The sequence below is a fragment of the Ceratotherium simum genome, chromosome 9 (assembly GCF_057802395.1).
Source record: "Ceratotherium simum simum isolate JZ-2026a chromosome 9, ASM5780239v1, whole genome shotgun sequence".
Classification (NCBI taxonomy): domain Eukaryota; kingdom Metazoa; phylum Chordata; class Mammalia; order Perissodactyla; family Rhinocerotidae; genus Ceratotherium; species Ceratotherium simum.
This window is the reverse complement of record NC_141908.1, coordinates 26,806,830-26,834,679: the sequence shown is the minus strand read 5'-3', so window position 1 is coordinate 26,834,679 and position 27,850 is coordinate 26,806,830. Positions and strand designations below refer to the sequence as shown.

The 27,850-nt window shown below is 39.2% G+C and overlaps 1 protein-coding gene across 2 annotated transcripts in view; it reads left to right on the top strand.

The window, feature by feature from the left end:
- The window catches only part of QTMAN (queuosine-tRNA mannosyltransferase), a 410,331-nt gene extending 383,059 nt beyond the window's left edge, over nucleotides 1-27,272 (top strand). The window contains exon 10 of one of the 2 annotated variants that reach the window (XM_087435132.1): nucleotides 23,952-27,272. Coding sequence is in view for 1 of the 2 variants with exons in the window: in XM_087435126.1 (XP_087291252.1) it covers nucleotides 23,952-24,008 (57 nt within the window). In the remaining variant the exon portion in view is untranslated. The remainder of the gene's footprint in view (nucleotides 1-23,951) is intronic. The other variant, XM_087435126.1, reaches the window with a different exon arrangement.
- The last annotated feature ends 578 nt before the right edge of the window (nucleotides 27,273-27,850 follow it).

The following is a 27,850-nucleotide window of genomic DNA, read 5'->3' as shown; positions in this document are numbered from 1 at the left end:
AAAGAGCCTTTCTGTTTCAGTGGAAAATTGGGTGGTATTTAATATCAGATGTTACATGTAACACTAAAGAGAGTATATGATAAACCACTGACATGAACATGTTTCATTTTAAAATTTGAATTGAGATATGGGACAACCAGTGCTTCTAGAATGTACCCTCCCTTAAAAGCTATTCGTTGAAATGTAACTGGGAAAGTTTAAAAACATGCAAACAGTTCTACATATTGCTCAAAGATGTGTACATAAGTGATTAAAGTATAACAAAAAGCATGGGAATTAACATTAAATTTACAATAATGTTTAAGTCGGAGGAGGATGGAGGAAAGAACAGACAGAACTGGGAGAGGCATATTCACTGTATGGTTAATGGTCCATTTCTTTACACAAAGGCTTATTCCTACTCTTTATGACTTGCTACATGTCTTAAATGTTATTTTTGAATATACCTTTTGATAGGAGCTATGAATACTTTGGTTAGTTTTGCTCCCATGGCAGCCTTAACATTTCTTGACTCTAAACGATTGATGGAGTCAGAAAACCATTTTCCCTCAAACAGTGAAAGCAAGTGCCCTAACTGCCAATTTTGCAGAAGACTTTCCTCTGCTTACCGGGAGCCAAAGACTTAACCTTGACCCTGAAATAAATCATGCTATGAAAAGAGTCGAACCTGAGTATCCATGGGCTCCTTCTTCCTGGGGCTGCCGATCACCATTTCTAACTAATGCCTGTGGCATTACAAATACAGGATGGAAAACTCTGGCTCTATAAACTCCCTTTTGAAGGGTATTGATGAGAGGAAGATGAAGGAAGGTGTTACATGAACCAGTCTTTTTTATCTTGGAACATTTAGAGCTTCATGGCACAGCTGTCTGATCTAACCACTCTGCCCACTTCCTGTACTATTTACCTGTTGCCTTTCCTTGTAAGACACAGGAGCCAGTTGTGGGCTCTGTACTTTCAGTGAAGTCCATCCCATGAAGAGGAGTCCTCTCTAATATCTTTAGGATGCCCTAGTTGCATGTGAGGTACATATGACTTCAGGGACCAAGATCCGCACTCACCCTATGGCTGATTTTCCTAAATTGGAATTTGGGGTCAGTGTCCTCAGGGGTCCTCCCATTATCTATCAGTACCTCAGTGATTCCTTTCAACCGTAGGACAGGTTCATAATTATGAGAATATATCAGTTCTCATAAACTGATATAAAGACTTGATGTTTCTTGGGAGATAATCTAAAATGCTTATATTACTAACCTATTGGTTACTGTATTTAAATAGCAGACCTAAGGTGGAGGGCTAGACGATGTGACTTCTACTAGGAATACTTATGTAACACCTTTGTCTAGAAATTTGAAGTCCTTTATATTTGCAAATGTAATGTTGCCATCATTTCACAAATGAGAAAATTAAGGCATCATATAATGGCATATTTAGGATCCAGACTGGGTTATAGAAATGGAAAGACGTTTTCTATAAGACTTTCCCTGCATGAGAGAGTATCATTGTCACCTGTGTGTCTTTCAGGAAGCACCAAGTTCAATGTTCATGACTCAATTGGACCCGTAGTTCCCTTCTATTTCTCCCTCCACCAAGCAAGAGAGTGCAAAGGGCAGCAGGGGGTGTCTTTGTGGCCCACGTTGTTAGTATTAAAAGAGGTACGAGGGCCAGCCCAGTGGTGTAGTGGTTAAGTTCGTGCACTCCACTTCAGCAGCCCGGGGTTTGTGGGTTTGGATCCCAGGTGCAGACCTACACACTGCTCATTAACCTGTGCTGTGGCAGCGTCCCACATACAAAATAGAGGAAGATTGGCACAGATGTTAGTTCAGGGACAATCTTCCTCAAGCAAAAAGGAGGAAGATGATTGACAACAGATGTTAGCTCAGGGCCAATCTTCCTCACCAAAAAATAAAATAAAAAAGAGGCATGAGAGACCATGTAGTGTTGCCAATATTTTACTGTTTTTATTATGACTATTATTATGCCTGTGGGGAGTCATTTCGTCTCTACATCCAGCACAGGCCCCTGCCACTCCCTGTGGTCTTACACTCTGCTGGGATTATACATGTAGCTAACTTTCCTGGCCTTCCTGGTAAACAGTTATTTTTGGTACCTCTCCATTTTAGATGTGGGGAAACTGAGGGCCTAAAAAGAAGCTGAACTGCTTTGGGTCCCATGGTGGTTGAGGCAGGTCTAGAACTCTGCCTCTTTCCAGAGGCTGTGGTCAGTTCAGTTGATCCAGACCATCCCTTACAGGAGGGGAAGGGGAAAATGTCTGTCTATCCATCTTTTCCCCTCCTTTCTCCTTCTCCTGCTTCTCTTACTATCAGAAGAAACCTGGATTAGTAAATTGCTGGTACCTTACCGTAGATTTATTTCATGTTACTCCTGGCCACATTTGTATTCTAAGTGACCATAAGGAGAAGAATGCAAAAGAATTGATTCCTGGTACTAAAATTTCAGCCTCTGCAGCACCTGTGATATTTCGGAACAGCTGAGTCTTCTCTACTGCCTTTCACATGATACAACGATGAAGCTGCTTATCCACGTAGGTATAAGATGGCCCTATATCCAAAAGGCAGCCCCCACGATCTTGCCTGGCACCAAGGGCCTAGGGCAGAGGGAGCAGGTGGCATCAGCGGCAGAAGCACCTTTAACTGTGCAGCATAGGGCCTGCTTCCTCTCATCCCCAATAGATAACCCAGAAATTACATCCTGAAACTTAGTTCCACAGAAAGAAAAGCAAGGGGAGGAATAACTTGAAAAGAAGATACTTCTAATATGGTATTAGACTGTAATTCATAGGGAAATTTATGCCTGAGATATGAATTTCTGAAAATAGGGTTTTTTTTTTTAAAGGAAACACTGACACATCCTTAATTATAGAGTAATAAATACTGATGGTATATTATCTTCTGATATTTCCTTACATAGATATCAAAGCATGCAGCTGGTTTTGAAAACTGATAATCAAGTACAATATAAGTTTATTACATCTTGCACTTACAACACACCCTTCAACTAAGCAGCCTCATGGAACACTTAACAGTGAGAAACAGAGCTGGGTAGAATAGAAACCTAACTGAACAAATTAGCCTTGAATTGTAACTTAAGAATCATAGTCAAACCAAAACGCCTGTCCTTGCCAGGAAAGGCATTCCAATGGCAAAGAGCATGCCAAGTCAGAGCCGTTGCTTCGGGATTATGGAGGCAGTTCTCAAAAGCCGACATAACTTAATGATCAATCAGAAAAATATAGAGCAGTAACTACACAACTGAAGGATGCATAAAAATTGTACAAAGCATTAATAGTTGAATGGGGACGTAGAATGGGATTTGAGCAGAAAGTATTAAGCTCTTAGAAAGCTCTAGTTATTGCTTTCAATCCCCGCAGCAAAATGAGAGAGAGAAAAACAAACATGGTCACAGAAAAGTACGTGGACAAATGTGGGGGGTAGGAAAGGAAATGAAGGTTAAACAAGGCCAATATGATTCAGAATGAAAGGGAGGGAGGAAACGGTAAGGAGCCAGCTGCAATTACTAAATGTTACATTAAGAAGAGCTGAAATCCAGGGGGAGGTCTGGGTATTTTACTAAGTGGATTAATGTCCTCTTCCTTGGGTGTCTGAAGTTGCAGATTTTAATTTATTTGGTGCAGGATTTTACTGTGAAATTCTTAATGGGGTGGAGGGGATAAACAGGGACAATTATAAACACACAGAAAAGAGGAACATATAATAGTTTTTATAAATTTAACTATAATAAACACAGGGTTTGAAGCTATGGACAAAGGTAAAGAGTCAAGAAATATTTAGTCCGTCATAACTAGACCTTAAAGGAAAATTAGAGGTACATACAAAAAACAAAAAGGGGAAAAAAAACCCCACATAGATGTGCAAAGCCAACGATTTTGAACGACTTAGGGGCTAGTTTATTGCTGTTCTCCTTTCTCCACCCATTCACAAAAAGAAATCATAACTCTGGCATTTAGAAACCTAGTCATGAACATCATTTATTAATATAAACTTAATCCTGTGCTGTCCTTTGATGGGTGGTAAAAACATGAACTAACCACAACTGGCCTAAAACAACAGCAACAGGATGATGCTCTCAAACACTGGAGAGCTGTATGGAAAGAAAAGCTCCTAATTTGCTCTTTCACCTTATTTATTTTACTGAAGGATAAAGTGGAAAGCGGAGAGGGTGTGGCTAAATCGTAGAAGGACGCGATGCTTCAAGGGAGATTTTAAGGTTTTGCTAAATATGTTATCAGGAGGAGGATGGGCTTGGAACCCAGTGTGATTTACAGCAATGTATTAATCTGCTAATCCTCTACCACTTCTCGGGAAGGTGGGAACTAAGGAAGGCTCTCTGCAGTCTACAACTGAAGGCACGAGGGCGGAAGCTTAATCGTGTTCATGTTCCCTGAGTGTGTGTTCATATTCCCAGTCATGTGGCTGGCAACCAGTCCACAAACGTACTGGTTCAGGCATTTGCCTGGCCAATAATGTAGGACACATTTAAATTGAAAATATGGATCTGGAGGTATTTAAGAATTACTGATATGCAGAAATTGAAAATATGGATCAGGAGGTATTTAAGAATTACTGATATGCAGCTATTAGTCTTGAATGCAAATGGCATTATTTGGGGTGTGGGCAAATCACTTCACTGCAACCACAGGATAAAGCACTTTGAATTTTTTTTTTTTTTAAATGCCGTGGGGAAAATGGCATTGGTGAAAAAATACAAATGAAAAATGGAAAAATGTCACCTACAAAAGGAAGATCGGTAAAATGACTAAGCAAGGTGGCCTTATTGCCTTCAACGTGGTGCATCAATTGTAACAGTAAACAGATTACTAACAAAGAGCTAAAGTCCTCTATTTCTGAAGCTGACTCGGCAATAAGAGGGAGAAAATACGAAGATTGCAATGCTCCGTGACTCAGGGTGACCCTCAAAGGTCATCTCTCTAATTTTAGTCAGAAATGAGGGTACAGAACTAGGGGTTTGTAATGATCAGAGTGGGCTTTGGCTTCTGAACACTTCTCTACCTTCTGTGGAGAATTCAGGACATCGTGGAGTTGAAGCGGTATCTTAAAGCACAGGGACAGGGTGGAGGTTGTTTTGTGATCATAATTAAAGGAAAAAGCATCAAAACACACCTCGCTCCTTTTTCCCTCTTGAGCCGCAGAGCCATGGGGGGAACTTGTGCTCTCCGGTGTTTGCAGCTCTGTTCCCTGGCTTTCAATCGGCTTGGCTTTTCCCCTGGATTTCTAATGCTGTGATACCAGGCCAGAAAAAATGGAATCTACAGAATTGCAAAACAAAATGTACGTGTGTGTGTTTGTGTGTGGGCGCGCGCGCGCACGCGGTAGGATTTCACTGAAGATAATGAATTGCAACACTTTAAGCACCAAATTTTAAAACTTAAAAATGTATGAGTAATGAAGTTTTTAAGAAGCAAAATGTGCTCGGAGTATTTATAGTCCTTTTTTTTCTAAGAGGTTCCCCAGACCTCGGAGTGCATCAGCAAACTGTCCTCCTACACGACGGAGCGTGCAGCTGCGATTTGGCCCCAGGCACCACCTACCCAGAGTCAGTACCTAATGTATTTTACATTTGCACAGATAATAAAAGAGGGAAGGAAGAAAAAAGGGACGAGAAGGGGCCTTTTTCCCCTCTCAGCGTTGTGTGTTTCCTTTTGTCGCGGCCGTCAGCTGACACACGGAAAATGTGGTGTACGGTTTTGCTTGCCTTTAATCTGTAATTAAGGATTCCTTGTCTGGGGCTTGCTACCTCTTTTCTCCTTCCCTCCCTGCCCTCTTCCGCCCTCGGTCGGGTCTGGCCCCCTGCCGCAGGCTGGGGGCTCGGGGTGGCTCGGCTGGGCCGCTGGCAGTGGGGAGGCGGCGGGGCGCGGGGCCTCGGCCCGGCCGTGCGCTCGCCTGCCCGAAAGCGCGCCCCGCTCCCCGCCCCGGGCGGCGCGAGCCCCCGACGAGCCGGTGCCGAGTGTCGAGGCAGCTGCGCCCAAGATGCCGAGAGCGGGAAGGGCCGCCTGCCGGGCCCCTGACGGCCTCCGCGGGCGCCCGAGGGTCGAGCGGGTCCGGGGCCCCACCGGGCGCCCCGCCGCCGCCCTCGCCGCGCGTCCTCCCCCCCCCGGCGCCGCGGCGCCTTCGCGGCCGGCGAGCCCGAACTCCCGTCCGCGGCGGCGCCCGCCCTCGACGCCCGCTCGGCCCCGTCCAAAACGGGCGGAGGTAGTTCTAGACTTCTGGCGCGAGAAAATGGGGAGGAGGGGGACGCTGAGGTCACAAAGTCCGAACCGAGCCCTCTCGGCGGCGCTGAGCCCAGAGACGAGGGGCTCCTCTGAGACTGCGGGGCCGAGCGAGCCCCGGGCGGTGGCCGCGCTCGCGCTCACACTCGCGGACTCACTTGCAGGCCCGCGCCGGCACGCGCGCAGTCACGCACACACAGTGGCACGCACCCCGACACGCGCGCACCTACACAGGCGGACACACGCATGCAGGGCGGGTGGCCCGCTGCTGCCCTTGCACTCCGTGCAGGGCTCGACCATTCCCTCTCCGGCCCCTCCGGGTAGGCAGCGCAGCCCTGGCGGGGCAGAGCTCTCCTCTTTCCGTCTAAGGATTTTACTGAACTTGGTTCCTTGAGTCGGCCAGTCTCAGTCCTCAGAGAATACGATGAAGATGCACTAAGCAAAAACAAAAAATATCCCTCTCCCCTTTTTCAAAAATTTAATTTAAGCAAAAACCGAAGAGGGAGTGGGAATGGGCACAGAGACTCCCCAGGCAGGGATTCTGGCTATTAATTTTAAAATACTCCTCTCCGACTCTCTCATACATTAAGACGTGTGATTTCAATGCCACTCCAAGCCCCCAGAAGGCTTTCCTTTTCACTACGTACCTGGGTTTTGGATTACAAACTTTGTTTCTCCTCAACCGCCAATTGGTTACTTAGGAGGCGGGGGAGAGGAATTACGCGGTATTTGGGCAGGAAGAAATTTAGAAGCATCACATTAATTTGTCACTCATTTGGTCTAATTAAGTTTCCAAAAAACTTGGAAAAACGTTTAATAACAATTTGAGGCTTCTACATTTTTAAAAGAGCCTCCCCTACAATAGTATTATTTACCTTTAGGCATTTGAGTGTATACATTTAGAATTGTATGTGTAAGAGAAAAAATGCCCCTCATCCTTGGTTTCAGCAATGCCGATTGCATGTCCGTCCATCTAGGTTGTAGCATAATTTTCTCTCTCTTTCCCACCAATAGAGATTGTGTGCTAAGGTGATGCACACCCGTGACCACATATGAGAAACCTCAGCCTGGAATGTTTGTGACCACCCCTGGCATCTATCACTCAAGATTTCCTCCCCTCCTTTTGAAATATTCCTCAAATTATAGACTTGAAGATATGGATTAGTTGATTGGCTATTTAAAGTGTGAGAAGAACAGCCTGAGGGTAAACCGAGGTAGGGGAGGATGGCCTACATAAACCTACCCTTGGAAGGCTGAACAGGAGCACGAGGGAAGTGCATTGAGAAGAGACTGTAAACAGTGATAATCAGGGCTTTCACAAATCATAAAATGGGTTGAAATATCTGATTCATTATTTATTCATCACAGCACAACTTTGCAAATCTGAGAATAGTGTTTGAAAACCAAGTAGCTTCTATTTTGTACATCAACTCAGCAGATGGGTCTCCCCTCCAAAACGTGGCTAAAGGGTTAAAGCTGTAATTTTAGAAAAGATGCTCAGGAAATGACATTAAGATCTGATACATTTCCTTTTCTTTCTGGCAATAATATCCCCCAAAGAAAAAATACATACTTATTGATATCATGATAATGTTTCTCATTCTGAGTACAAGTGTCAGACTGATTCCCGTTTGTGGAAGTGTTTTTAAAACTGCGAGGACACTTTCACTACTATGAAAGCTTACGAGCCAATGAAGGGGAACTTCTTTTAACTCCATAATAGCAGGTTACATAGTAAATGAACACTGGTGGTCAAATAGCCAATTATGGTATAAATATCCGTTGTTTACAGAGAGGTGTTGAATGAGCCTTTGGAGTACAAAGGATTAGGCCCATCTAAGCTACCATTTGTTCTTCGACCCGTTACGTCTTCCCTCAAAAAGGCCAGTGCCATTGTAGGTAATACGCACGCAGAACATACTTCTCTATGTTGATTTTAGTTTGCTTTATTTCAATGCACACTGTTGTTTACTTTTTAAAATTTAAATAAATGTCAGCATTGTATAATTTCTATGTTAACAAAGCAGTGAGCAAAATCCCTTGTATGTTTATAAAATATTATTGTTTAATTCACATAGTTTAGAAATTCCAAATGTTGAGAATAGGAAAGAGGCCAAATACCATCTGTTTATAACTATGATGCATCGTAATATGTGTACTTTTAAAAGGAGTTTGGTCAATCATGCCACTATTTTATCTGCTCAGAATATGTTGAAGATTTAAAAAGTAATTTACAGGATTACTTTTAGTGCATTGCATCCAACTGTGAATTGTAAAGAAATCGGTCTCTTCTGTTTTTCTCAAATTAATCATGTAACAGCCCCAATTAATGGAGGCCGTTAAATGTGTCACTTTTTGCTTAGCTCCAGAATTCCTCTAACTTTGGCTCAGTCCACCTTCTTGATGCTGATAAAAACTCCAAGGACAAATGAAACAAAACATTCCTAGCTGTGTCTTTCTGCCAGGAGATAGTCACTTAGAATGGGAGGCAGAGTATGGTAGCTAATAATTAGCTAACATCAGCCCTGAGAAATTACCTGTGAAATACCCGTTGGTGCTGGGTTGAAAAACAACATTTGACACTCCCTGTTTTAAAATAGTACATTCTTGTCCCTGAGACTTCTGATTTAACTTACCTTTTATTTCAAATGCGTCTAATTGCATACCATATAACACGGGGAGTGCATTTACTTGCAATAGCTGTGCAGGTTTTTTTTTTGTTTTTTTTTTAAGTTACAAACTTAAGTTATTTAGTGAGGAATTCTCCCTTCCTTTGCAAACTAGAGAAACTCAGCAACTGGGCCTTCAATTCAGGGCTGACACCGTGTTGGAAATCCAGGGGTGGCTTTAGGGTCTCCCCCCATGGAGTCTCTTTCTCAAGAAGGAGAAACTAGAAACTCAGATGTTCTGAAAAATGTTTGAAAAATGTGATAAAAATGTTTATTAGCAAATGATGCTTGCTTGCTTGAATTTTTAGCAAGGGAGTATCAGTGAAAAGCTACACCTTGAAATGCTTTTATAGATAATCACATGCAGAAATATGGAAACACACTCCCACTAAGCTGAGAGTGTTCTGGAAATTTTACTTCCCAGTTTTCAGTGGGTGCTGTAGGCAGTGGTTTCTCTGTCCATTTAGCAATATCTGTCTTCTCAAACATTTTAGTTTCACAGCTTCATCTAAAATTCTATCAGCCTAGATTATTTACTTATACATAATTATGAACATTAAGGATATGACCTTATCTAAGTAAACAAACTGACCTATATATACACTAGTTTTTCAATCTGTTTGTTACATTTTAAAAATCTGTTTTCTTTCTGGTCAGATTTTTTTTTTCCCTAGAAAATGAATCTACTGTGTCTTTATGTTATAGATATATGCTCAGGCTTGTTTTCCTTTGAGTAACAATAAGAAAATGTCCGACTTGTTTTTCCTAAGTAATTACTCAAGTGTACAGAATAGAAGAGAGAATACAAAAAAGAAAGAAATGTGAGGAATAAAGAGAAAAGAAAACGGGGAAAGTGCAGGGTAAAGGGAGATGAGAGAAGCAGAAGATGGAACTGAGATAAAAGAAGCTTATCAAGCAAAGCTTTCAAATTGCTTTGACCAGCATAAGACACACACATTGGAAGCATCATCATTTCCAAATAAAACCTAGCTTGTTGCACTCAGATATTAAACAACTAAGGGAAACTCTTAAGTGAACCTTGATTGATACTTGTGGACCAGTTTTTCCATTCAAGTCCCACATTCCTAAGTGAAGCTTGTACTGGATACCCATATTCTCGCTGTGTGAGACGGAGAAGGAGGAGTAGAGACATTCTCTGCTTTTAAAGCATTTACAATCTAGAAGTAAGCCATAAATACCTAAAATAAACAAGACTATGTATAATGCATTGTTATATGTTACCTACTAGAGGTATAAAAATAAAGATGATTTTAAATGGAGAAATTATTCAGACATGCTTTCCTTCTGAGTACCTTGGCTAGCAGTTAATTTCTAAACATTAGTTAATTTCTAACTAGTTAAGCAAGTCTTTAAATGTATAAACCCTTTGGAACTCCCCAAGTCTAAAGAATTACGGTAGATATATAATCAAGATTGAAATTGGCACGTAAGTGTGGATCTCACGTTCCCTTTAGAGCTGACTTAGAACTATAGCAATGACTCACGTGTGCATGTGAGTCATTACATAGTCATGTTATCTTGACAACCAAAATCACTTTATAAAATACACGTTAATAAGTTACTATAGAGCCCTGAAGTTAAGGCATATAACTTAACCAATACTGAGTGGGCATTTATAGGTATCATGTTTAAATTGAGTAAAAGATAAAAAGAAAGGAATTAAGAATAAGAAAAATGTATGGGAAACTATTTGCTTCTTCCAATTAATCTAAAACACGCCAGAAGCTTTTTCTCATTTTGCCTTTTATGAAGAATTACTGACCCAAAGAAAAGTCAGATGAGGACTACAATTAAACAAACAATAAAAGCAACAACAACAACAACAACAAATTGCTTTTTTAGGAGAGAAATACACAAAGTAGTAAATTCACTCATTTTAAAAATTAAGGAGAAAAGACATAAAATTTAATACACACAATAAATAATAAATATTCTTTTAGTTTCATATGATGGCTAATTAAGGAAAAAGCCCATGTGGAAAATGGGGAAAAGAGACGAATAAAACAAGGTAATTAACTCTTAGCTCCTTCAGCCTTAGAGGAAAGAGCAGGGTAAAATTTCTTTTGAGTTTGGACCTGCAGCAACCTCAGAGATCAAATCTGCCTCTACAAAATAAATAAAAGGAATCCTACTAGCTCTCCAACTCAAGCTCAGGTCTTGTTATAGACCCCACTCTGACCCTGGCACCCTAAAGTCTTGGTCCCTGGATTCTTTGCTCTTTGATTGAATTCCTGCCCTTTATCACAGGTGATCAGCAGCTGGGTTCTTCCTTTGTCCTCTTGGAACTTCCATGATGGAATCCACTACCTGGTATTTATTCTAGTACATTTGGGTAGTTCTTGATAACTGAAGATGTATTTTTTCATCCACCATCTAATTTAGTATCTATAATACCCTTGTAATATAGGTGAACCATAGCTTTAGTCCCAAATTTCAGAAGAAGCAACTCAAAATCATACTGCTAGTATGTTTCAGAGTTGGACTAGAAGTCATACCACATGGTGCCCAGTTAGTTTCCTTCTTTCCTCTAGACCGGATGTCGTACTTTGTTCATTTGCATTATGGGCATAAAAATAAATTACAATTATAGTCTTTGTTTTGTGTAGAGAGAAGAAAGAAAAGGAGGAGGAGCAGAAGCAGAAGGAAGATGGGGAAGAAGAAAAAGAAAGGAAGGGAAAAAGTCCAAAACAATCCCTGCAGGTTTTTCTGTGAAGTGGAGAAGGATAAATCTTTAAATTGCTCCCCTTCTGCTTACAGAGATTAGTAAGGAGAGAAACACTTCCTAAAATTTGTATCATATAGAGGAAAAACTAATTCCAAAGCTATCACAGTGCTTTGTGCTTTAAAGGATAGATATCTGAAGTATTGACGGAGCTCCTTAATGAGTTCTTGGATATGCATGAGTAGGCCACAAGCTTGATTTTGAGTACAAGATGGAGAACTATTCTGTTTATGAAATTAGAAGGAATTTGGGGAAATTAAAAAAAAAAAACAAAAAACCTGGTAGAGAGGAAAAGAAAATGGTCATAGGATGGAGGGACATAAGCTAGAACTTAAAGATAACATATCCAGCAACAAATTCCCCATAGTGGGATATAGTTGATTGTTAAAATGTTTTTATTAGAGGGGTATATTACACTCAGTTCCAAGTTTATGCTCCAATGTAATCTCCATCTGTAACCTCAAACCTCTAATGAAAGTCTGAAACACAAAACTGGCTTAGTTCCACCTTTGGGGAATGAAGGCATAGAGAAGGTGGACAAAGGTAACATTGCAGAAAGCATGATTTAAAATAAAGGCATAGAATTTTGTGGAAGCAGGAAATAAGGACAAGAGATGATCAGGAGAAATGGAAGCCCTCTGAGAATGAATACTAAGAAACAAGGGAACCCATAAGACAGGAGGTCTTGGGAAAAACCAGCTAATTGTTGATGTTGTAGGTACTTAATACTTTTGGCTGCTCACTATCTACCTAAACTTCTATCAGAATCTAAAGTTCTATTTGAGGAGTTAATTCTTTCTTACTGAATATACTCAGGCCTGGGAATTGAATCTTGTGTTGAATAGAGGAACAAAAAGACAAGATTGGAATTCCAGTCCACCTGACCTAGAGCAGCACAACCAGACTATTTTCACCAAAAGTCAGATGTTGTTGGGTTCTGCTTCACAACCTCCACAGCCTCTGAGGTCCCCACCAGTCCCAAGGTCAGGTGTCCAGCCTCCTCTTGATATAGTTCTCTATCCATTAGGATTCTGTCAGGTGCAGAAAACAGAAAGACCTGGCTCAACTGAATTGCTCAGTAAGGAAAAATTATCATTTCAGAAACAAGAAGTATGGATGTAGAGTGGCTACATCTTTCTACTCTCTCATCCTGACATGTTAGCTTTGCTTTGGCTGTCCTTATGTGCACAAGAAGGCTACAGAAATCCAGCCATCGCATCCTCACTGCAGCCCTCTTTCCAGACACAGGAGAAGGGATTTTTTCTTGCTTGTGTCTCTTTCTGCAATCAAGAAAAGCTTTTCCCAGAAGCCCACCACGGGAATTCCCCACATGTTTCATTGTGTCATGTATGCATAAACTGGCAGTGGGAATGAGAATAGCTTCTGTCAATCAGGACCTAATCCTGAACCATAGAGGTGAAGGATAAATAGAACCACGAACAAAATTAGGACAAGGTTCACAAAGACGAGAGGGAGGAAATGGCTGCTGCGTAGGCAACCTGTGCAGCTTCTTCCACTAAATACACTTATGTCTAACTTAGTCAGATTTACTCTCTGTGGCTTGCAAAGAAAGAATTCTAATTAATATACTTGGTTACAGCCACTACTGGGATTATTTAAATTTTAGACAGCTTTCTTGAAATATATGTATATTATATATATTATATATATATATGACTTGCTTTTACTTTCAAATTTCTTTTTTTATTTATGTAAGCAAAGGAATGACTTGGATTTTAGAACTGTGTTTTTTAATCTTCTAGATGTCAAGCATTTATAGACCATGACTTTAAAATTTCCCAGCAATAATTTAATAATTTCCCCAAAATGTTTAATGTCTTATTTTTACATCTATTCATGCCTTCCTTTATGATCATCCAGTAATTTGTTTAGTCATTAATTTCCTCTTTGTTTTTTCAAAGATTGTTATGAGGTACCTACTATGTATGTGGAAGACATTGGGTTAGCAAGAAAAACAAAAAACAAATGTCAAACAACACTTGTATAACCTTAAAACTAAGGCATATTTTTTTTTCATTTTGTAACTTTTTAAAAAGGGGAACAATGGGATAAAAATGAGGGGCACTCGGATGTTCATGGACGTTCCCAGTCTTTCCTCATCTTGCTAACATGGTGTCTTGTGTTCTGAGGTGTGTCTTGCTTTGACAGACAAGTTCTTTGGGGCTTTAGGCATGAGAATAGGGAGGAAAGAGAGAGAGAACAAAAGTTCAAAAGGTTCAATTTGGGGGAGGAGGTTATCTTGACATGAAACTGGAATTGGAAGGCAGATGTAAAGGAGCAGAAGCAGCTGCTGTGCGTGAACCACTGGATGGGGGAGGGAAAGGGGGATTTTTAAGGATCTCTGTGCACTTTATCATGTTCAAGAAAACAAATGAAGAACTTGGGTTATTCTGAAATTATTTTTGCTTGCTGCACTGTTGTTCATGTGCGATGTTATTTTGTAGTATCTAGGGCTCAAGTTGATGACAGAAATCAACTCACACTAATTAGATATAAAATTTGGCTTGTATGTCAAAAAATCCTAGGAGATGATCTTGGGAATTATGAGAACCCCGTGCTCAAGAACCATCCTCTGAGATCTGGCTTAGTTTCTCTCTCTCTCTCTCTCTCACGGCTGTCTTCTGGCTTATTTCTTTCTCTAGAAGGCTATCTCAATGTGGTGGGAAAGATGATTCTTGTGTAATTCACATGATCTTTATAGCCTGAGAAGAGAGAACCCATCATATCTGGCATCCAAGTCAGATCCTGGTAAAAAGGACACTTATTCACCCTGCCTGGATCACTTTCCTATACTTTTGTGGGGGATGTAGGAGACCAGAGCAAGACATAATTTCAGATGACCGCTCCAGTGTTATCATTGGGATGGATCCTTCAATCCATGTTAAAAGAAACTTTCCAGCTATTAGGCAGAGGAATAAGTTGTGACATAGTGGAAGTTGTATCTCTTGTTAAACAAATATCTCCTCGGTTGAGTTATTTACATTGCTATCCCCATACAGGGTTGAATTTTAATTTAAATTTAGGTCTCTAATTATCTTTTCAAATGTCTTTCAAAGGCTTACACTCCAAGATAGCTTTGAAATGAAAATTATTGGATATGCAGAAAAACATGGAAATAGAGCCAGAAGACAAAGTTAGGATAAGTGAGGCTAATATTCACACTGGAGAAATGATGGACTTGTACTTTAATGTCATCTAGAAACAGTCAAGTCCTTTGCAGACCCCCTAAAATGGAAAGATACCCACCAGGAGATACACTTGTATTTCCTTTTGTTAAGACATACTCAAAAGAATTGCCTGTCCTGTACTCGACAGTACAATTGACATTAGAAACAGACTGCAGAATTTCCAAGCTAGAGAGGTACATGCGTTATGAAGGATTATCATTCAGGTGACAAGTATCTGTCAAGTACTTGTTGATTTTTATGAAAAGTTTTTAATTTCTAATGTTGTATAAGAGCGTCAGTTATAAGGGGGGAAAGTCGGAGTTTAACCAAATTGGCAGTGCAAATAGAACCCTGGTATTCTTTTGTATGCCTAAAACTTACACAGGTGTTAAAAAGGGTCAAGGTCCTGAACCCGGGTTATATAAAGGACTGGTCACTAGAATGAGGTACATAACCATTGGTGACCAAAAATGAATCGGAAGATACTTTAGGCTCTGACTATGAAGATTTGCTCATAAGACAGAAGAAAGTGGTAAATCTTTGTATAGACAAATGTATTAAGATAATCTATTATAAGTAAACATGATAAAAATTTGTGTACATACTGTTTACTGTAGTTATAGTAGATTGAGTTATTGTTCCCAATTCCTCCCTATTATAGAATTATACATTATACACATATGCTCTTTTCCACATGGCTTTGCACTGCCTCTTGCTAGAGGAAGCAGGTACTGTCCCCAACCCATTGATGTTGGGCTTGGGCACGTACCTTGCTTTGACCAATGGAATTGAGTGGAAGTGAAAGTGTGCCTGGCCCAAGCTGAGGCTTTCACAGACATTGGATGTTCCCTCTGCTTGAACTTCTGTAATTCACCATGAGAATACAATGAACTGGATAGCCACTAGTCCTGGAGCATATGGAGATACATGAAGTAGACCTGAACTCAACCTGCAGCCTGGAGCTTAGAGCTGGGAACCTGGAGTTGAATTTTATACAAGTGAATTGCAGCAACTTACAGACCCATGAGGGAGAAATAAACACTTGTTGTTTTAAGTCACTGAATGTTGGAGTGGTTTTTTATGCAGCGTTGTTATAGTAATAGCTGACTAATAGAGTAGTATTTCTTTCCTCTCCCTACAAGTGTTTTGAAATTGATGGTGCATCTAACAACTCGTAGCATTGTAGGATCAAGGAAATTCAATAATTATACAGTTAATCATTGAATTAGAATTGTGAGACGTGGTACAAAAAGGATGTAAATAACAGAAAACATGAAGACCTAATCAAATCTGAGAGTCGGGAAATGTTTCTCCGAGGAGGTGACACTGAAGCTGAGATCTAGCTTTTGGCTAAGCAAATTTGGGGGATACAAGGAGAAGCATTCAAAGTGAAGGGAACAGTCTTTGCAAAGCCTCTGAGGCAAGAAAGGGGAGCTCATTGAGTACAGAGAATTTTCTGGAAAGCAGAGAGGAAACAGGAAAGTGCCAAGAGAAGAAAGATTGGTGAGGTGCAGTTTACCACAGTGTTATGGGCTGAATTGTGTCTCCCCAAAAATTCATATATTGAAGTCCTAACTCCCACTACCTCAGAATATGACTGATTTGGTGATAGGGTGTGTAAAGAGGTAATTAAGCTAAAATGAAGTTATTAGGGTGAGCCCTAAGCCAATCTAACTGGTGTCTTTGTAAGAAGAAGAGATTAGGACACAGACAAACACAAAAAGAAGACTGTATGAAGACAACCATCTACGAGCCAATGAAAGAGGCTCAGAAGAAACCAGCCCTGCCAATACCTTCCTCTTGGACTTCTAGCCTCCAGAATTGTTAGAAAATAAATTTCTGTTGCCTAAGCCAACTATTTTGTGGTGATTTGCTTGGGAGTCAGTCCTTAGTCCATTCAGGCTGCTATAACAAAAATACCACAGACTAGGTGGCTGATAAACAACAGAAATTTATTTCTCAAGTTCTGGAGCCTGGGAAGTTCAAGATCAAGGTGTTGGCAGGTTCAGTGTCTGGTGAGGCCCACTTTCTTGTTCATAGACCATCATCTTCTTGCTGTGTTCTCACACGGCGAAAGGAGCAAGGGAGTTCCCTGCAGTCTCTTTTATAAGGGTATTAAACTCATTCGTTAGCACTCCACCCTCAGCACTCCACCTAATCACCTTCCAAAGGCCTCACATCCTACCATCACATTTCGGGATTAGGATTTCAACATATGAGTTTTGACAGGACACAAATTTTCAATGTGTAGCACAGCTATAGCAAACTAATACACACTGTAAGTTCAGTTTCTAAGTCCTGTGCCCATAAGTAGTTGCTGCTTGGTACATTTTTGTTGGATTAATTATGATAGAAGTGAATGAGTCCTGTGCAATAGACAACATTGAGGATTTTTAACATTTTTATTTTATCTGAAGAGCAATGGAGAGTCATTGATAGTTTTAAGCAGGAAAGTAAATTTATCAGATTTAGGTTTTACAAAGTCTCCTCTGGCTGCAGTATAAGTAACAAATTGGAGGTGAGGAGAATTAGGAGGTTGTCACAGCAGTCCAGGGGAAGATGATGGTGGCTTACACTAAAGTAGGGGCAGTAGAGATAGAGACAAATGAACTGGTTCAAGATACACTTGGCAGAGAAATCAATGATGCTTGGTGATTGATTGGACAATGAAGGTGAAGGAGGGATCAGAGTGACTTGCTGGTTTGTGAAACCAAGATGGGAAACACTGGAATACAACCAGATTTGAGAAGAAGCTCACCAGAATTGTTTGCAGCAAGTTGACTTTGGGAGGGATATGGGAGATCAAGAAGAAACTACCAGTTATAGGATGATTATGGTACAGACATCCTAAAAATTCTCCCACTACAAATACTAGAAATACTAGATACAATAAAAGAAACACTCTTCAATCCATAATTGAGTTTGCAATAAAGTAAGAGAAATCACCAGGGGCCAAGAGGAAGAGAACCAGGAGCCCAAGTGGTAATCACATGAACTAACAAGGCTGATGTAGGAATTGGGCTGGGCTCGGGTGATGGCCATGTCTCAGAAACCCAGGAGCTTTGATTTTCATACTCAGAAAGACACGGAAGACAAGGCCTTGGAAATTCTGGAGGGAGGTGGGGGTTTAAGCTGAACTTCTTACATAAATCCAGGATCATTTAAGGGATACCCCTTCAGTGAAATGGTAGACTAGAAATAATCTGCACACTAGTACAAAGAGAAAATAAGGATCTGGGTGCAGGATGGAAAATAAGCCTCCCCTGGGGAATTTGTAATCACAGACATGCACCTCATATGAGCTTGGTGTTCAAACTGCATGGCCCTGAAAACTCCATGTTGAGATGTCAACATATTCCTAGTGGAAGCAAACTGAGAACAAATCTGGAGTGATAAAACCTTATCCCATGCCATACATGATGCCCCAAGATGAATTTTATCAAAGGTGAGCTCACCACTCAAAATTACAAAACATACAAGGTAACAATCCACCTTGAGGAAATCCACTTAGGAAAGAGGAAAAACAGCAGAATTATGCTCCAAGGAATTCCAGATAGTTCTATAAGATACACAGATTTAACATTGGAAAAAAGAGAAACAAAAGCATTAAAAACAATGTACAGATAGATTTGAAAAAGAACCAATTAGAAATTCTAGAAAAGTAAAATATAGCCCTTAAAGTTAAAGACATTCAGTGATTTTAAGAGTATGTTAGATACAGCTTAGAGGGAATTCATGAACTAGAAAATAGATCTGAGGTTATAAGGAAATTGTATATAAATATATATAATATATGTATATTTATATGCAATATGTATATATAATTTATACACACACACACAAATATATACACAAAAAGGGGTTAGAATGAAAAAGTCCCTTATAATAGCAATTTCATAAAGACTTAGTAGAGGGACTAGGAGAAACATTATCTATTAAGGCAGACTATCTACAAAGGAATGCTAATGAGATTCACAACAGACTTCTCAATTGCAACATAATAGGGAAAATAAACTAATATCTGCAAAACACTGAGAGAAAATAGCTGTCAACCAACAATTCTATATCCGTATATATTTCATACTCTCTACCCATGTCATTCAAGAATGAGGTCAAACACAAAAACTTCTTTCCAGATAAAGATTGAGAAAGCTTATGACTCACAGAAATTTGCTGAAAGAATCAAGTCAGAATGTTCTTCATAGAAAGAAATTGAACCCAGACAAGAATGAGATATAAGAAGCAATATGACAAAATAAAATGATAAAAATGTAGTAAATCTAAATAAGCATTTTCTGAACAAAATAATAAAAACAACCTTTTGGGAGCATAAAAGCAAGATAGAACATTTTTTGACTTTATAGTAGTTATTTCTGAGGGGAGGACTGCACTTGGTGATTCAACTTTATGAGTAATGTTTTATTTCTTAAGTTAGATAGTGGGCAGAGGTTATGATTCTATAACTCTTCATTTCTTTGTATGTGAATGTGTCATAATAAAGTTAGAAATTAATGAATTATCTGTTTTTAAAAAGCAGCAGAATGAATAGGAAAGTTGGGAAAACAACAACATACAAGACAAGCGGAGAATAATCAGACTTTAAGTGTCATTACATTCTTGTAATATTTAGAAGGAAAGTAAGCATATTCATTAACTTTAGGCCTTATAAAGTCAGAATAAAAGAACAGAAATAAAATATATTATTACCAAACAAGAAGCAATTAAAAAGACAAAGCAAAAAACTTGATTGACCCAAAAAAGATCAAGAAAGGAGGAAAACAGAATGATGGTAAAAAGAAGCACAAAATATAATGGTGAAAGTAAGTGCAAATAAACAAGACATTATAGTAAATATAAGCAATCTAAAGTTGTCAGCTAAAACAGGTATTAAAAGATTGAATTTTACACATTTAGGCAAATGATTTCTACTGGAAATGCATCCAAACCTTAAGGCTATAAAAAATTTGGAAGTAAAGTTCTAGGAAAAGAAATACAAGACAAATACCAGCTTAAAAAAAAAAAGATGGTGCTGCTATATTAATATCAGAAAAATAGACTTTAAGGCAAAAACCGTTATTGAAATATTGTTAGGAATAATTGTGGCTAGTACATAATGGTAAAAGGAATAAGTCACCTGGATGATATAACAGTGCCAAATGTGTATTCAACAAATAACATACATTCAAAATACATGAAGAAGATGGGCTGGCCCAGTGGTGTAGTGGTTAAGTTCATGCTCTCCACTTCAGCGGCCTGGGGTTTGCGGGTTCGGATTCCAGGCATGGATCTACACAGCTCATCAAGCCATGCTGTGGTGGTGACCCACATACAAAATAGAGGAAGATTGACACAGATGTTAGCTCAGGGACAATCTTCCTCAAGCAAAAAGAGGAAGATTGGCAACAGATGTTAGCTCAGGGACAATCTTCCTCACCAAAAAAAAAAAAAAAAAAAAATATATATATATATATGAAGAAGAAATTGACCAAATTGTAGGGGAAAAAAGAGCAAATCGGCAATCGTAGTGGAAAAATTTTTAACACTCTTATCTCAGTAGATGGTAAATCAAGCAGACAAAAATCTTAGTAAGGATATAGAAGATTTGGACAAGACACATTATAAGCTTGATATGATTGATATATATTGAACCTTGAACCCAACAATTGAGACTATAAAATCATTTCAGGCAAACTTGGAGCTTTCACCAAATTAACCACTAATTGGGACTCAAAGAACTCTCAACAAATATCAGAATTGATCTGAATAAGATTAATTTAGAAATTAGAAAATAGAGTTGAATACAATGTCATTAAATTAGAAATCAAAAAGGAAAATCCCCAATACATTTGAAAATGCAAAATACACATAAACCAAACCATGAGTTGAAGAATTGAAGGATAATCAAAACATTACATGGCACAACTTCAGTGATACTCCTTCCCCTTCCTGAATAATTCAGTCTTGAAGCCATTAGGTGAGACAGAGCAGGTAGGAGGAGCTACAGTGGTCCAGAGGAGGAGATCAGAGCCCAAGAGGGATGCGGAGAACATCCACTCAGGGATGGTAGGCATCCTAGCATGAAGAATAAGCCTGAACAGGGTGAGAAGCTGCCCGTGGGGAGTCAGAGCCTGAGCAGAGAGAGGAGGGCATCTGTGTGGGGGAGGGGGTTGTAGTGGGGATGGGAGATTGCATAAAGTGAGGTTGATCACATAAGTAAATATCTGAAGAATTATGGAAGCTGGCTTCTTACTATTAGAGAAGGGAATTACATATTTAGAAAGGGAGAACACTAGAGTGAACATGTGAACTTGAAGGTGTCAGCATGAACTCATGGTTTTCAATATACATAGATAGACATAGAAGTAAATTTAGATGGAAATATGTGGTACACACGTGCATATACCTCCTGTTCTACCTTCTGATAGGTCCGATGACAATGAGCACATATAGTATGCAGATCTTGGCTTCTAAATACCATTCTCCAGTGAAAGGAAATTGGATTTCTTAGAGGAATAGCTGATTCTGGGTCTGGAGAGAGGAGAAGTACAGAAAAAGCCTGGAACTTGTGCCAGAAACCAAGGAAGTGTTAAAAATAAATGATGGGGACATATCAGAAGGACCTAGAAGCAAGCTTAAATGAGCTCCTACTGGCCACAATGGCCATAATTTGAGTATCAAGATTAATACTGATAATAATGTGATAGTAACTCATAGAATTTACAATATTAAGTAAAATAGGAAACCATGAGACCATACTGACATAAATGAATGAATGAATTTAAGTATGATAAGGAATAGGATATTTACATGGTTTGAAAGTACTTCCCCACAAAAGGGGGAAAAGGTAACTTTATGTGGAAAAGACTGGAAGGCATTACTTTTATCAAGTGGTCAAAGTGAACATCAGTTATTGAACCCATGCATGCATGACCTGGTATGATGTACTGAGAAGAAGACAGCGTCACTTCTGTGATACTGTAATCTGAATCTAAACATGAGGAAACATCAGACAAACTTAAACCAAATTCTACAAAATAGCTGGACTCATCTTCAAAAGCATCAAAATTATGAAAGTCAGGGATAAACTGAAGAATATTCCAGACTGAAAGAGACTAAAGAGACATAGCAAAGAAATGCAGTGTGTGGTTCTGAAATGAATCCTTCCGTTACAAAAAATATTATTGCATTAATTGGTGATACTGGAATGTAGTCTGTGGACCAAAGGACAGGAGTTTATCAAAGTTCATTTCCTGATTTTACTGGTTGTATTGCAGTTAAGCAGGAGGATGTTCTTATTTTTAGAAAACACATATTAAAGTGTTTAGGGCTAATGGACCATCAGGTCAGCAATTTACAAATACTTAGAAAAAAATGAGTTATTTGTACTCTATGTCTAGCTTTTTTTTGCAAATTTTTTATTGTTTCAAAATTTAAAGAAAGCAACCAATAACAAAATAAAAAATGTGTCATGTAGCTTAAGTAGTACTTAGAGGTAAATGTACAGCCTCCACAACTTATAATTGAAAAGAAGAAAGATGAAAATTAGTAAGGTAACTATTCTATTCAATAAGAAAAAAAAAAACAACAACCAACTAAACTCTCAGAAAATAGGGAGAAAAGGAAAGTAAAAGGTCAAACAATGAAATGAATGAATTAGAAGATGAAGCAAGAGAGAAGATACATAGCGGCCCTTCACCACCTGTGGGGAGCTCCCAGGACTTTCTTCCCTACTTGTTTAGCCAATGGATGCTCTTGCAGAAAGAGAGAAGAAAGTCAGTTCTTAGATTTTGAATTTTAAACCCTGGGCATATGGGTATCAAACATGAAGTCCCTAAAGATCTCAAAGTATGACAATAATATTGCAAAAGATTGGGGAAAAATAAATGAAAAGGCAGTGTTTTTCACTTCATATTAAATGAAGACCCTACAGGCTAAAGAGGAGAAGAAAAGGAAAAAATGGTTAGAAAGAGAGCACAGAGCTTACATATTGGTGATGTCTCATGAAGGAACTTTGGCCCTGACCCTCCCACACCAGAGCTGGGAGAAATGCTCAGGATTAGGGGAATCTGGGAGCAGAGAGCCATCTGGTCTTGTATCATGGGGGAAACCAAGGAGGCTTCCAGCCTCACAGATTTCTCTGTGCCTACCACAGCACAGGAGCAGTAGAAGAGAGAAGGCTGTGTGGGTGTTCAGGTAACGAGTTAGAGAGAGCCTCTGTGTTCCTGACATCCCAATGGGGTACTCTGAAAGAGCCACATAGTTTCTATAGACTCAAAATGCTGAGGACATCTGGCCTAAGAGGTTAGGGTTAGATAAATGAAGTCCAGATAGGAGGGTGACATCTCAGAGACTTCCATGGATCAACACTGGACGATCAGAATTGGTAACATCTCTCCCAGTGAATGTCAGCATGAGAGATGATGGCTCCCATTCTAGCACGCTGTTTCTTTGTAAACTATTCTGGACATAGTCCCCAAAGTATCCCAATGGTTCTTTTACAAGTTATTAGGTGGATGAACGAATGGATGGGTGGATAGACAGGTAGACAGATGGATGATAAAAGGGCAGTCCCTAAATTACACTAACCTAAAAGCCATTGTGTTATAGGACTTCATGCCACTAAGAATGCTACTACGAGAATAGCCAAATTACCCTCACTCACTCCTGCCCATCCTCGCACTCCTTTCTAAGATCAGCAGCAACTAAGAATGGGAGAATAGGTTTTTATATCATTTTCCTCTGCACCTGAAAGAGCCCCAAGCACAGTAGATAAAGCAAACGGCTTTGCAAAACAGCACATCTGAAAAAAATATCATCGAGAGTTTCAGACCCTGAAAAGTGTTTCAAAAAAGATGTTTCTTCCAAGTTTCCTTCTTTGCTGTAGAAATGTAAAGGACGTTTGAATTATTTTCTGCCCTGTTTGGAATCCTCGCTTTTTATCTTGGCCCTCCTAGGTTTTTATTTGTATGCTTAGGGAAATCTTAGTGGGAGCAAATTTGTAATTCTAAAGCAGTCTACAAATGTACACTCACACAGCATAACCAAACCACAATTTTATGCAGATTTTTTCCCCTCTGTCTTAGATTCTGCAGTTCTTAAAGGAAAATGTGGATGCAGTGGCGTGTCACAACTGCTGTTAGAGAAGTCCAAGGGAAATGAGGACAACATGATGAGCAACCTCGGCAGTCTCCACGTACAGTGTGATTATATTGTGATACCGTTTGATGCAATCGTACGTTTGATCAGTTTCAAGAGATGAATATCACCTCACTTCAAACAATATGATACAGTCTCATTGTATGGAATTATGGCTGCTGTCAATCAGCATATGGCATAACCCTTAAAGTGCCATCTTTGGGGAATGTCATAAAAATGATTGCAACACTTGCATTAATTAGTAAGTTTTTGCGCTAAAACCAAGCAGAATCTGTTAAGATAGTTTATCTGCTATATCTCTGTTCGTTTTTGTTATCATAGAAACGTATATAACTCATATGTGCATACACTCAGCTGATTAGTCCAGCTTATTCGAATAGCCATGGTAATAAAAATGCTGTCATGAGTATGACACCGCCCCCCCCAACCCCGTGTAGATCAGTAAGCTGTATTTTCTATGTTTTGTTTTATGGTCCCCAAATATACGCCTACCTTGAACCAACTATCCTATCAAAGTGAGGAGTGGGTACAAAATAAGGGCAAATAATAAACTATTACTAGCTCCAGGTTCTTGACAAAACAAACTCAAAATTTCAGCTCAACAAATGATAAATAAATGGCATGTGGATATGTTTTGATGTGATAAATACAGATTCAGAGTCTTCTGAGTGTCACTAATATCACATTGTCAATGTTAATTGTTAGATACAGCATTTTAAGGGAATAAGAATTATGATCTTATTTTACCTTAGCTATGGAATATTTTTCCTCGTAGTTGGGCTTGTGTTTCTTTGTTATCAATTATTGTCTTTATCTTAGGTTTTGCCATCATCACCCAGTAATACTTATTATTTCAATTTTTCCCTATGTATACATAATTTGAGAGATTACTGCTTTGAGATGGTACATACTAATTTAACCTGAGATTTAACACACTTTCCCAAGGTGTCTAATACCCCCAGATTCAACTGTGTTTATTGACAGTCTGTGTGTCACTGGAGGGTTGTGAGCCTTTTCCCAAGGAATTCCTCTCCTGCCATGTCTCCTGACATTCTCCTTCCCACTGTTCCCCAGTGTCCTCTACTCCCATTATCAACTGAGCAATCACCCGCTGTCATGGGCAGCCTTCTAAGATGGCCCCCAATGATCCCCTCTTCCTAGTATTCATGATACTAATCCTTGTCTCTTGAGTATGGGATGAACCTAGTGACTTGCTTTTAATGAATAGAATATGGCCAAAGTTATTGAATGTCACTTCCATGGTTAGGTTATAAAAGACTATCCTTTCTGTCTTGCTAGCAGAGTCTCTCTCTTGCTGGCTTTGATGAATCAAGCTTCCATTGGAGTGGCAAGGAACTGAGGGCAGCCTTTGGCCAGTAGTGAGCAAGGAACTGAGACTCTCCTCCAATAGCCCGTGAGGAACTGAATCCAGCCAACAACTAATGTGAGCTTGGAAATGGATCCTGCTTCGGTTGAACCTTGATGTGACTTGATGTGGCACCAACTGACATCTAGATTGCAGCCTCATGAGAGACCCTGAAGCAGGGGACCCTGCTAGGCTCTGCCCAGATTCCAAACCCACAGAAACTGTGAGACAATAAATGTTTGTGGTTTTAATCCACTAAACTTTGGGTTTATTTGTTAAACAGCAATAGACAACTACCTTCTCTTAGTGAACATACTCAGTAGTTCACTACAGCTCCTTTTGTAGTAAATAGTAAAATAGTGCAGTGGGGCTAGAGATCTTTAGACTTTTTTTTTTTTTTGCTGAGAAAGATTCTCCCTGAGCTAATGTGTTGCCAATCTTCCTGTTTTTTTGCTTGAGGAAGATTAGCCCTGAGCTGACACCTGTGCCAGTCTTCCTCTATTTTTTTATGTGGGCCGCCGCCACAGCATGGCTGATGAGTGGTGTATGTCCGTACCTGGGAACCAAACCTGCCAACCTGGGCCACCAAAGCAGAGCATGCCAAACTTAACCACTACACCATGGGGCCGGCCCCAAGATCTTCACACTTTTGCCTGCAAAATATAGAAGGTTTCATACACACTGGCAGGCTATACGGAAGTACTGACCAAGTCCACAAAGAAACATGTGCAGTCTCTAGGACCTTCCTGCAAAGATCTTACCATTGTTCGTGGGCAAAAGACATTGACCAGTGTTTGCTCTTTGGGATGGGATTGTAAAGCTTTGAAGTGTAAGGGTGCTCTTTCTTTTTCCAAGGCAAGTTTTGGCACATACACTTACTGGGGCTATGAAGGTATAAAATGGTTTTTATTCAAGTTGCCGATGCTATATCCCTGGACACATCTGTATTGTTTCACAGATTCTTTTTCACACTGCTACATCATGTCAGCAGCTTGTTGAGTTCTAGGCTTTGTGGTAGAATTGTTAACAGCCCCACTAGAGCCTTCAAAAAAATTAGAGGTGGGTTGTTTTATTACCAGTAGCTGACATAAGTTGCAGAATGGGTCCTGCAACAAGGTTATATAATTTGTGAATTATTTTATTATTTACTCAATTATCTACATGAATAGAGGGGAACAGTGATGAAAAGTATTTAGTCAATAATAAAACACTTTTTGAGATTTAATATATGTATAGTTGATCTTTGCCAGGTGTGTTTAACCTAATTAAGGTCTCGTTTTCTTGATTCACATCTTCTGCTGGTGCACAGAGGTGACCCATTTGGGTAGGAGAGGGAAGTCAGTTTGGTACCAAACATGTTCCATGGGTGGGTCACGTAGGATTTATCAAGAACTGATTTATTTAAAAGGCTTCTAAGTAGTCTAGTATTTAAAACAACAAAGGGGAACAAAGCACCACAACCAATGAGACTTTTTTCCTTATTAGATTAAGAAAGATTTTTTAAAAGAATTATATCCAGTTAGCTCAGAGCCGGTCTTCCTCAGCAAAAAGAGGAGGATTAGCACGGATGTTAGCTCAGGGCTGATCTTCCTCACACACAAAAAAAGAATTATATCCAGGCTAGGTTATAGGGAAAATGGCCTGTATGCATTGGTGGGAGTGTAAATTGGCACAACCTTTTTGGAGAGTAATTTAACAAAATACTTCAACATTTTAAGTCTATTTCATGTCTAGGAATTATTCCAAGAAAATCTGAACTTGCAAAGATGTTTATTGAAGCACTGTTAATGAGAATAAAAAAATTGAATACAACCTCGTTATCTGTCAATAGAGTTAAAGACATTATGAAATACACAAAAAAAGAGGCTACCATAGCCAGTTAAAGGGAAACACTTGTATCATGGTAGGTATCAGCAATATACTGTTAAATTTTTAAAATTAGTCATTGAACAAAATATATATACTATGGTTCCAATTTTGTTTAAAAAAAGTCCACTGTGTATATACATGGATAAACAACTGAGAACATATATACATACACCAAATTATTAAAACTGGTTTCTCTAATAGAGAAGTTATTGTGAGATATTTGAATATTTTCCCATGAGCATGTATTATATATTAGTCAAAAAAGACAACTATTTTCACTTTGAAAAAATTCTATTATTAATTTTTGCTTTTTCTCTTTTGGACACTGAAAGAAATTGAACACATAATCATCTATTTCTTTTTGTCCTCCAATCGCACATCTATTTTTTATTCATTAGCTCAGTTAACATTTATTAAGCATTTATCATGTATTTTGTGATCAACACTGAAGAAACAATAATAAATGAGACAGTCTTCGATTCTGATGAAAAAGACACATGTAAATTTCTTGTGAAATAAAGTGTGTAAATGCTCTGTTAGAATAGATGTAAGATAAGGTGGGGTCAGATGACAGAGGGATCAATTTAAAAT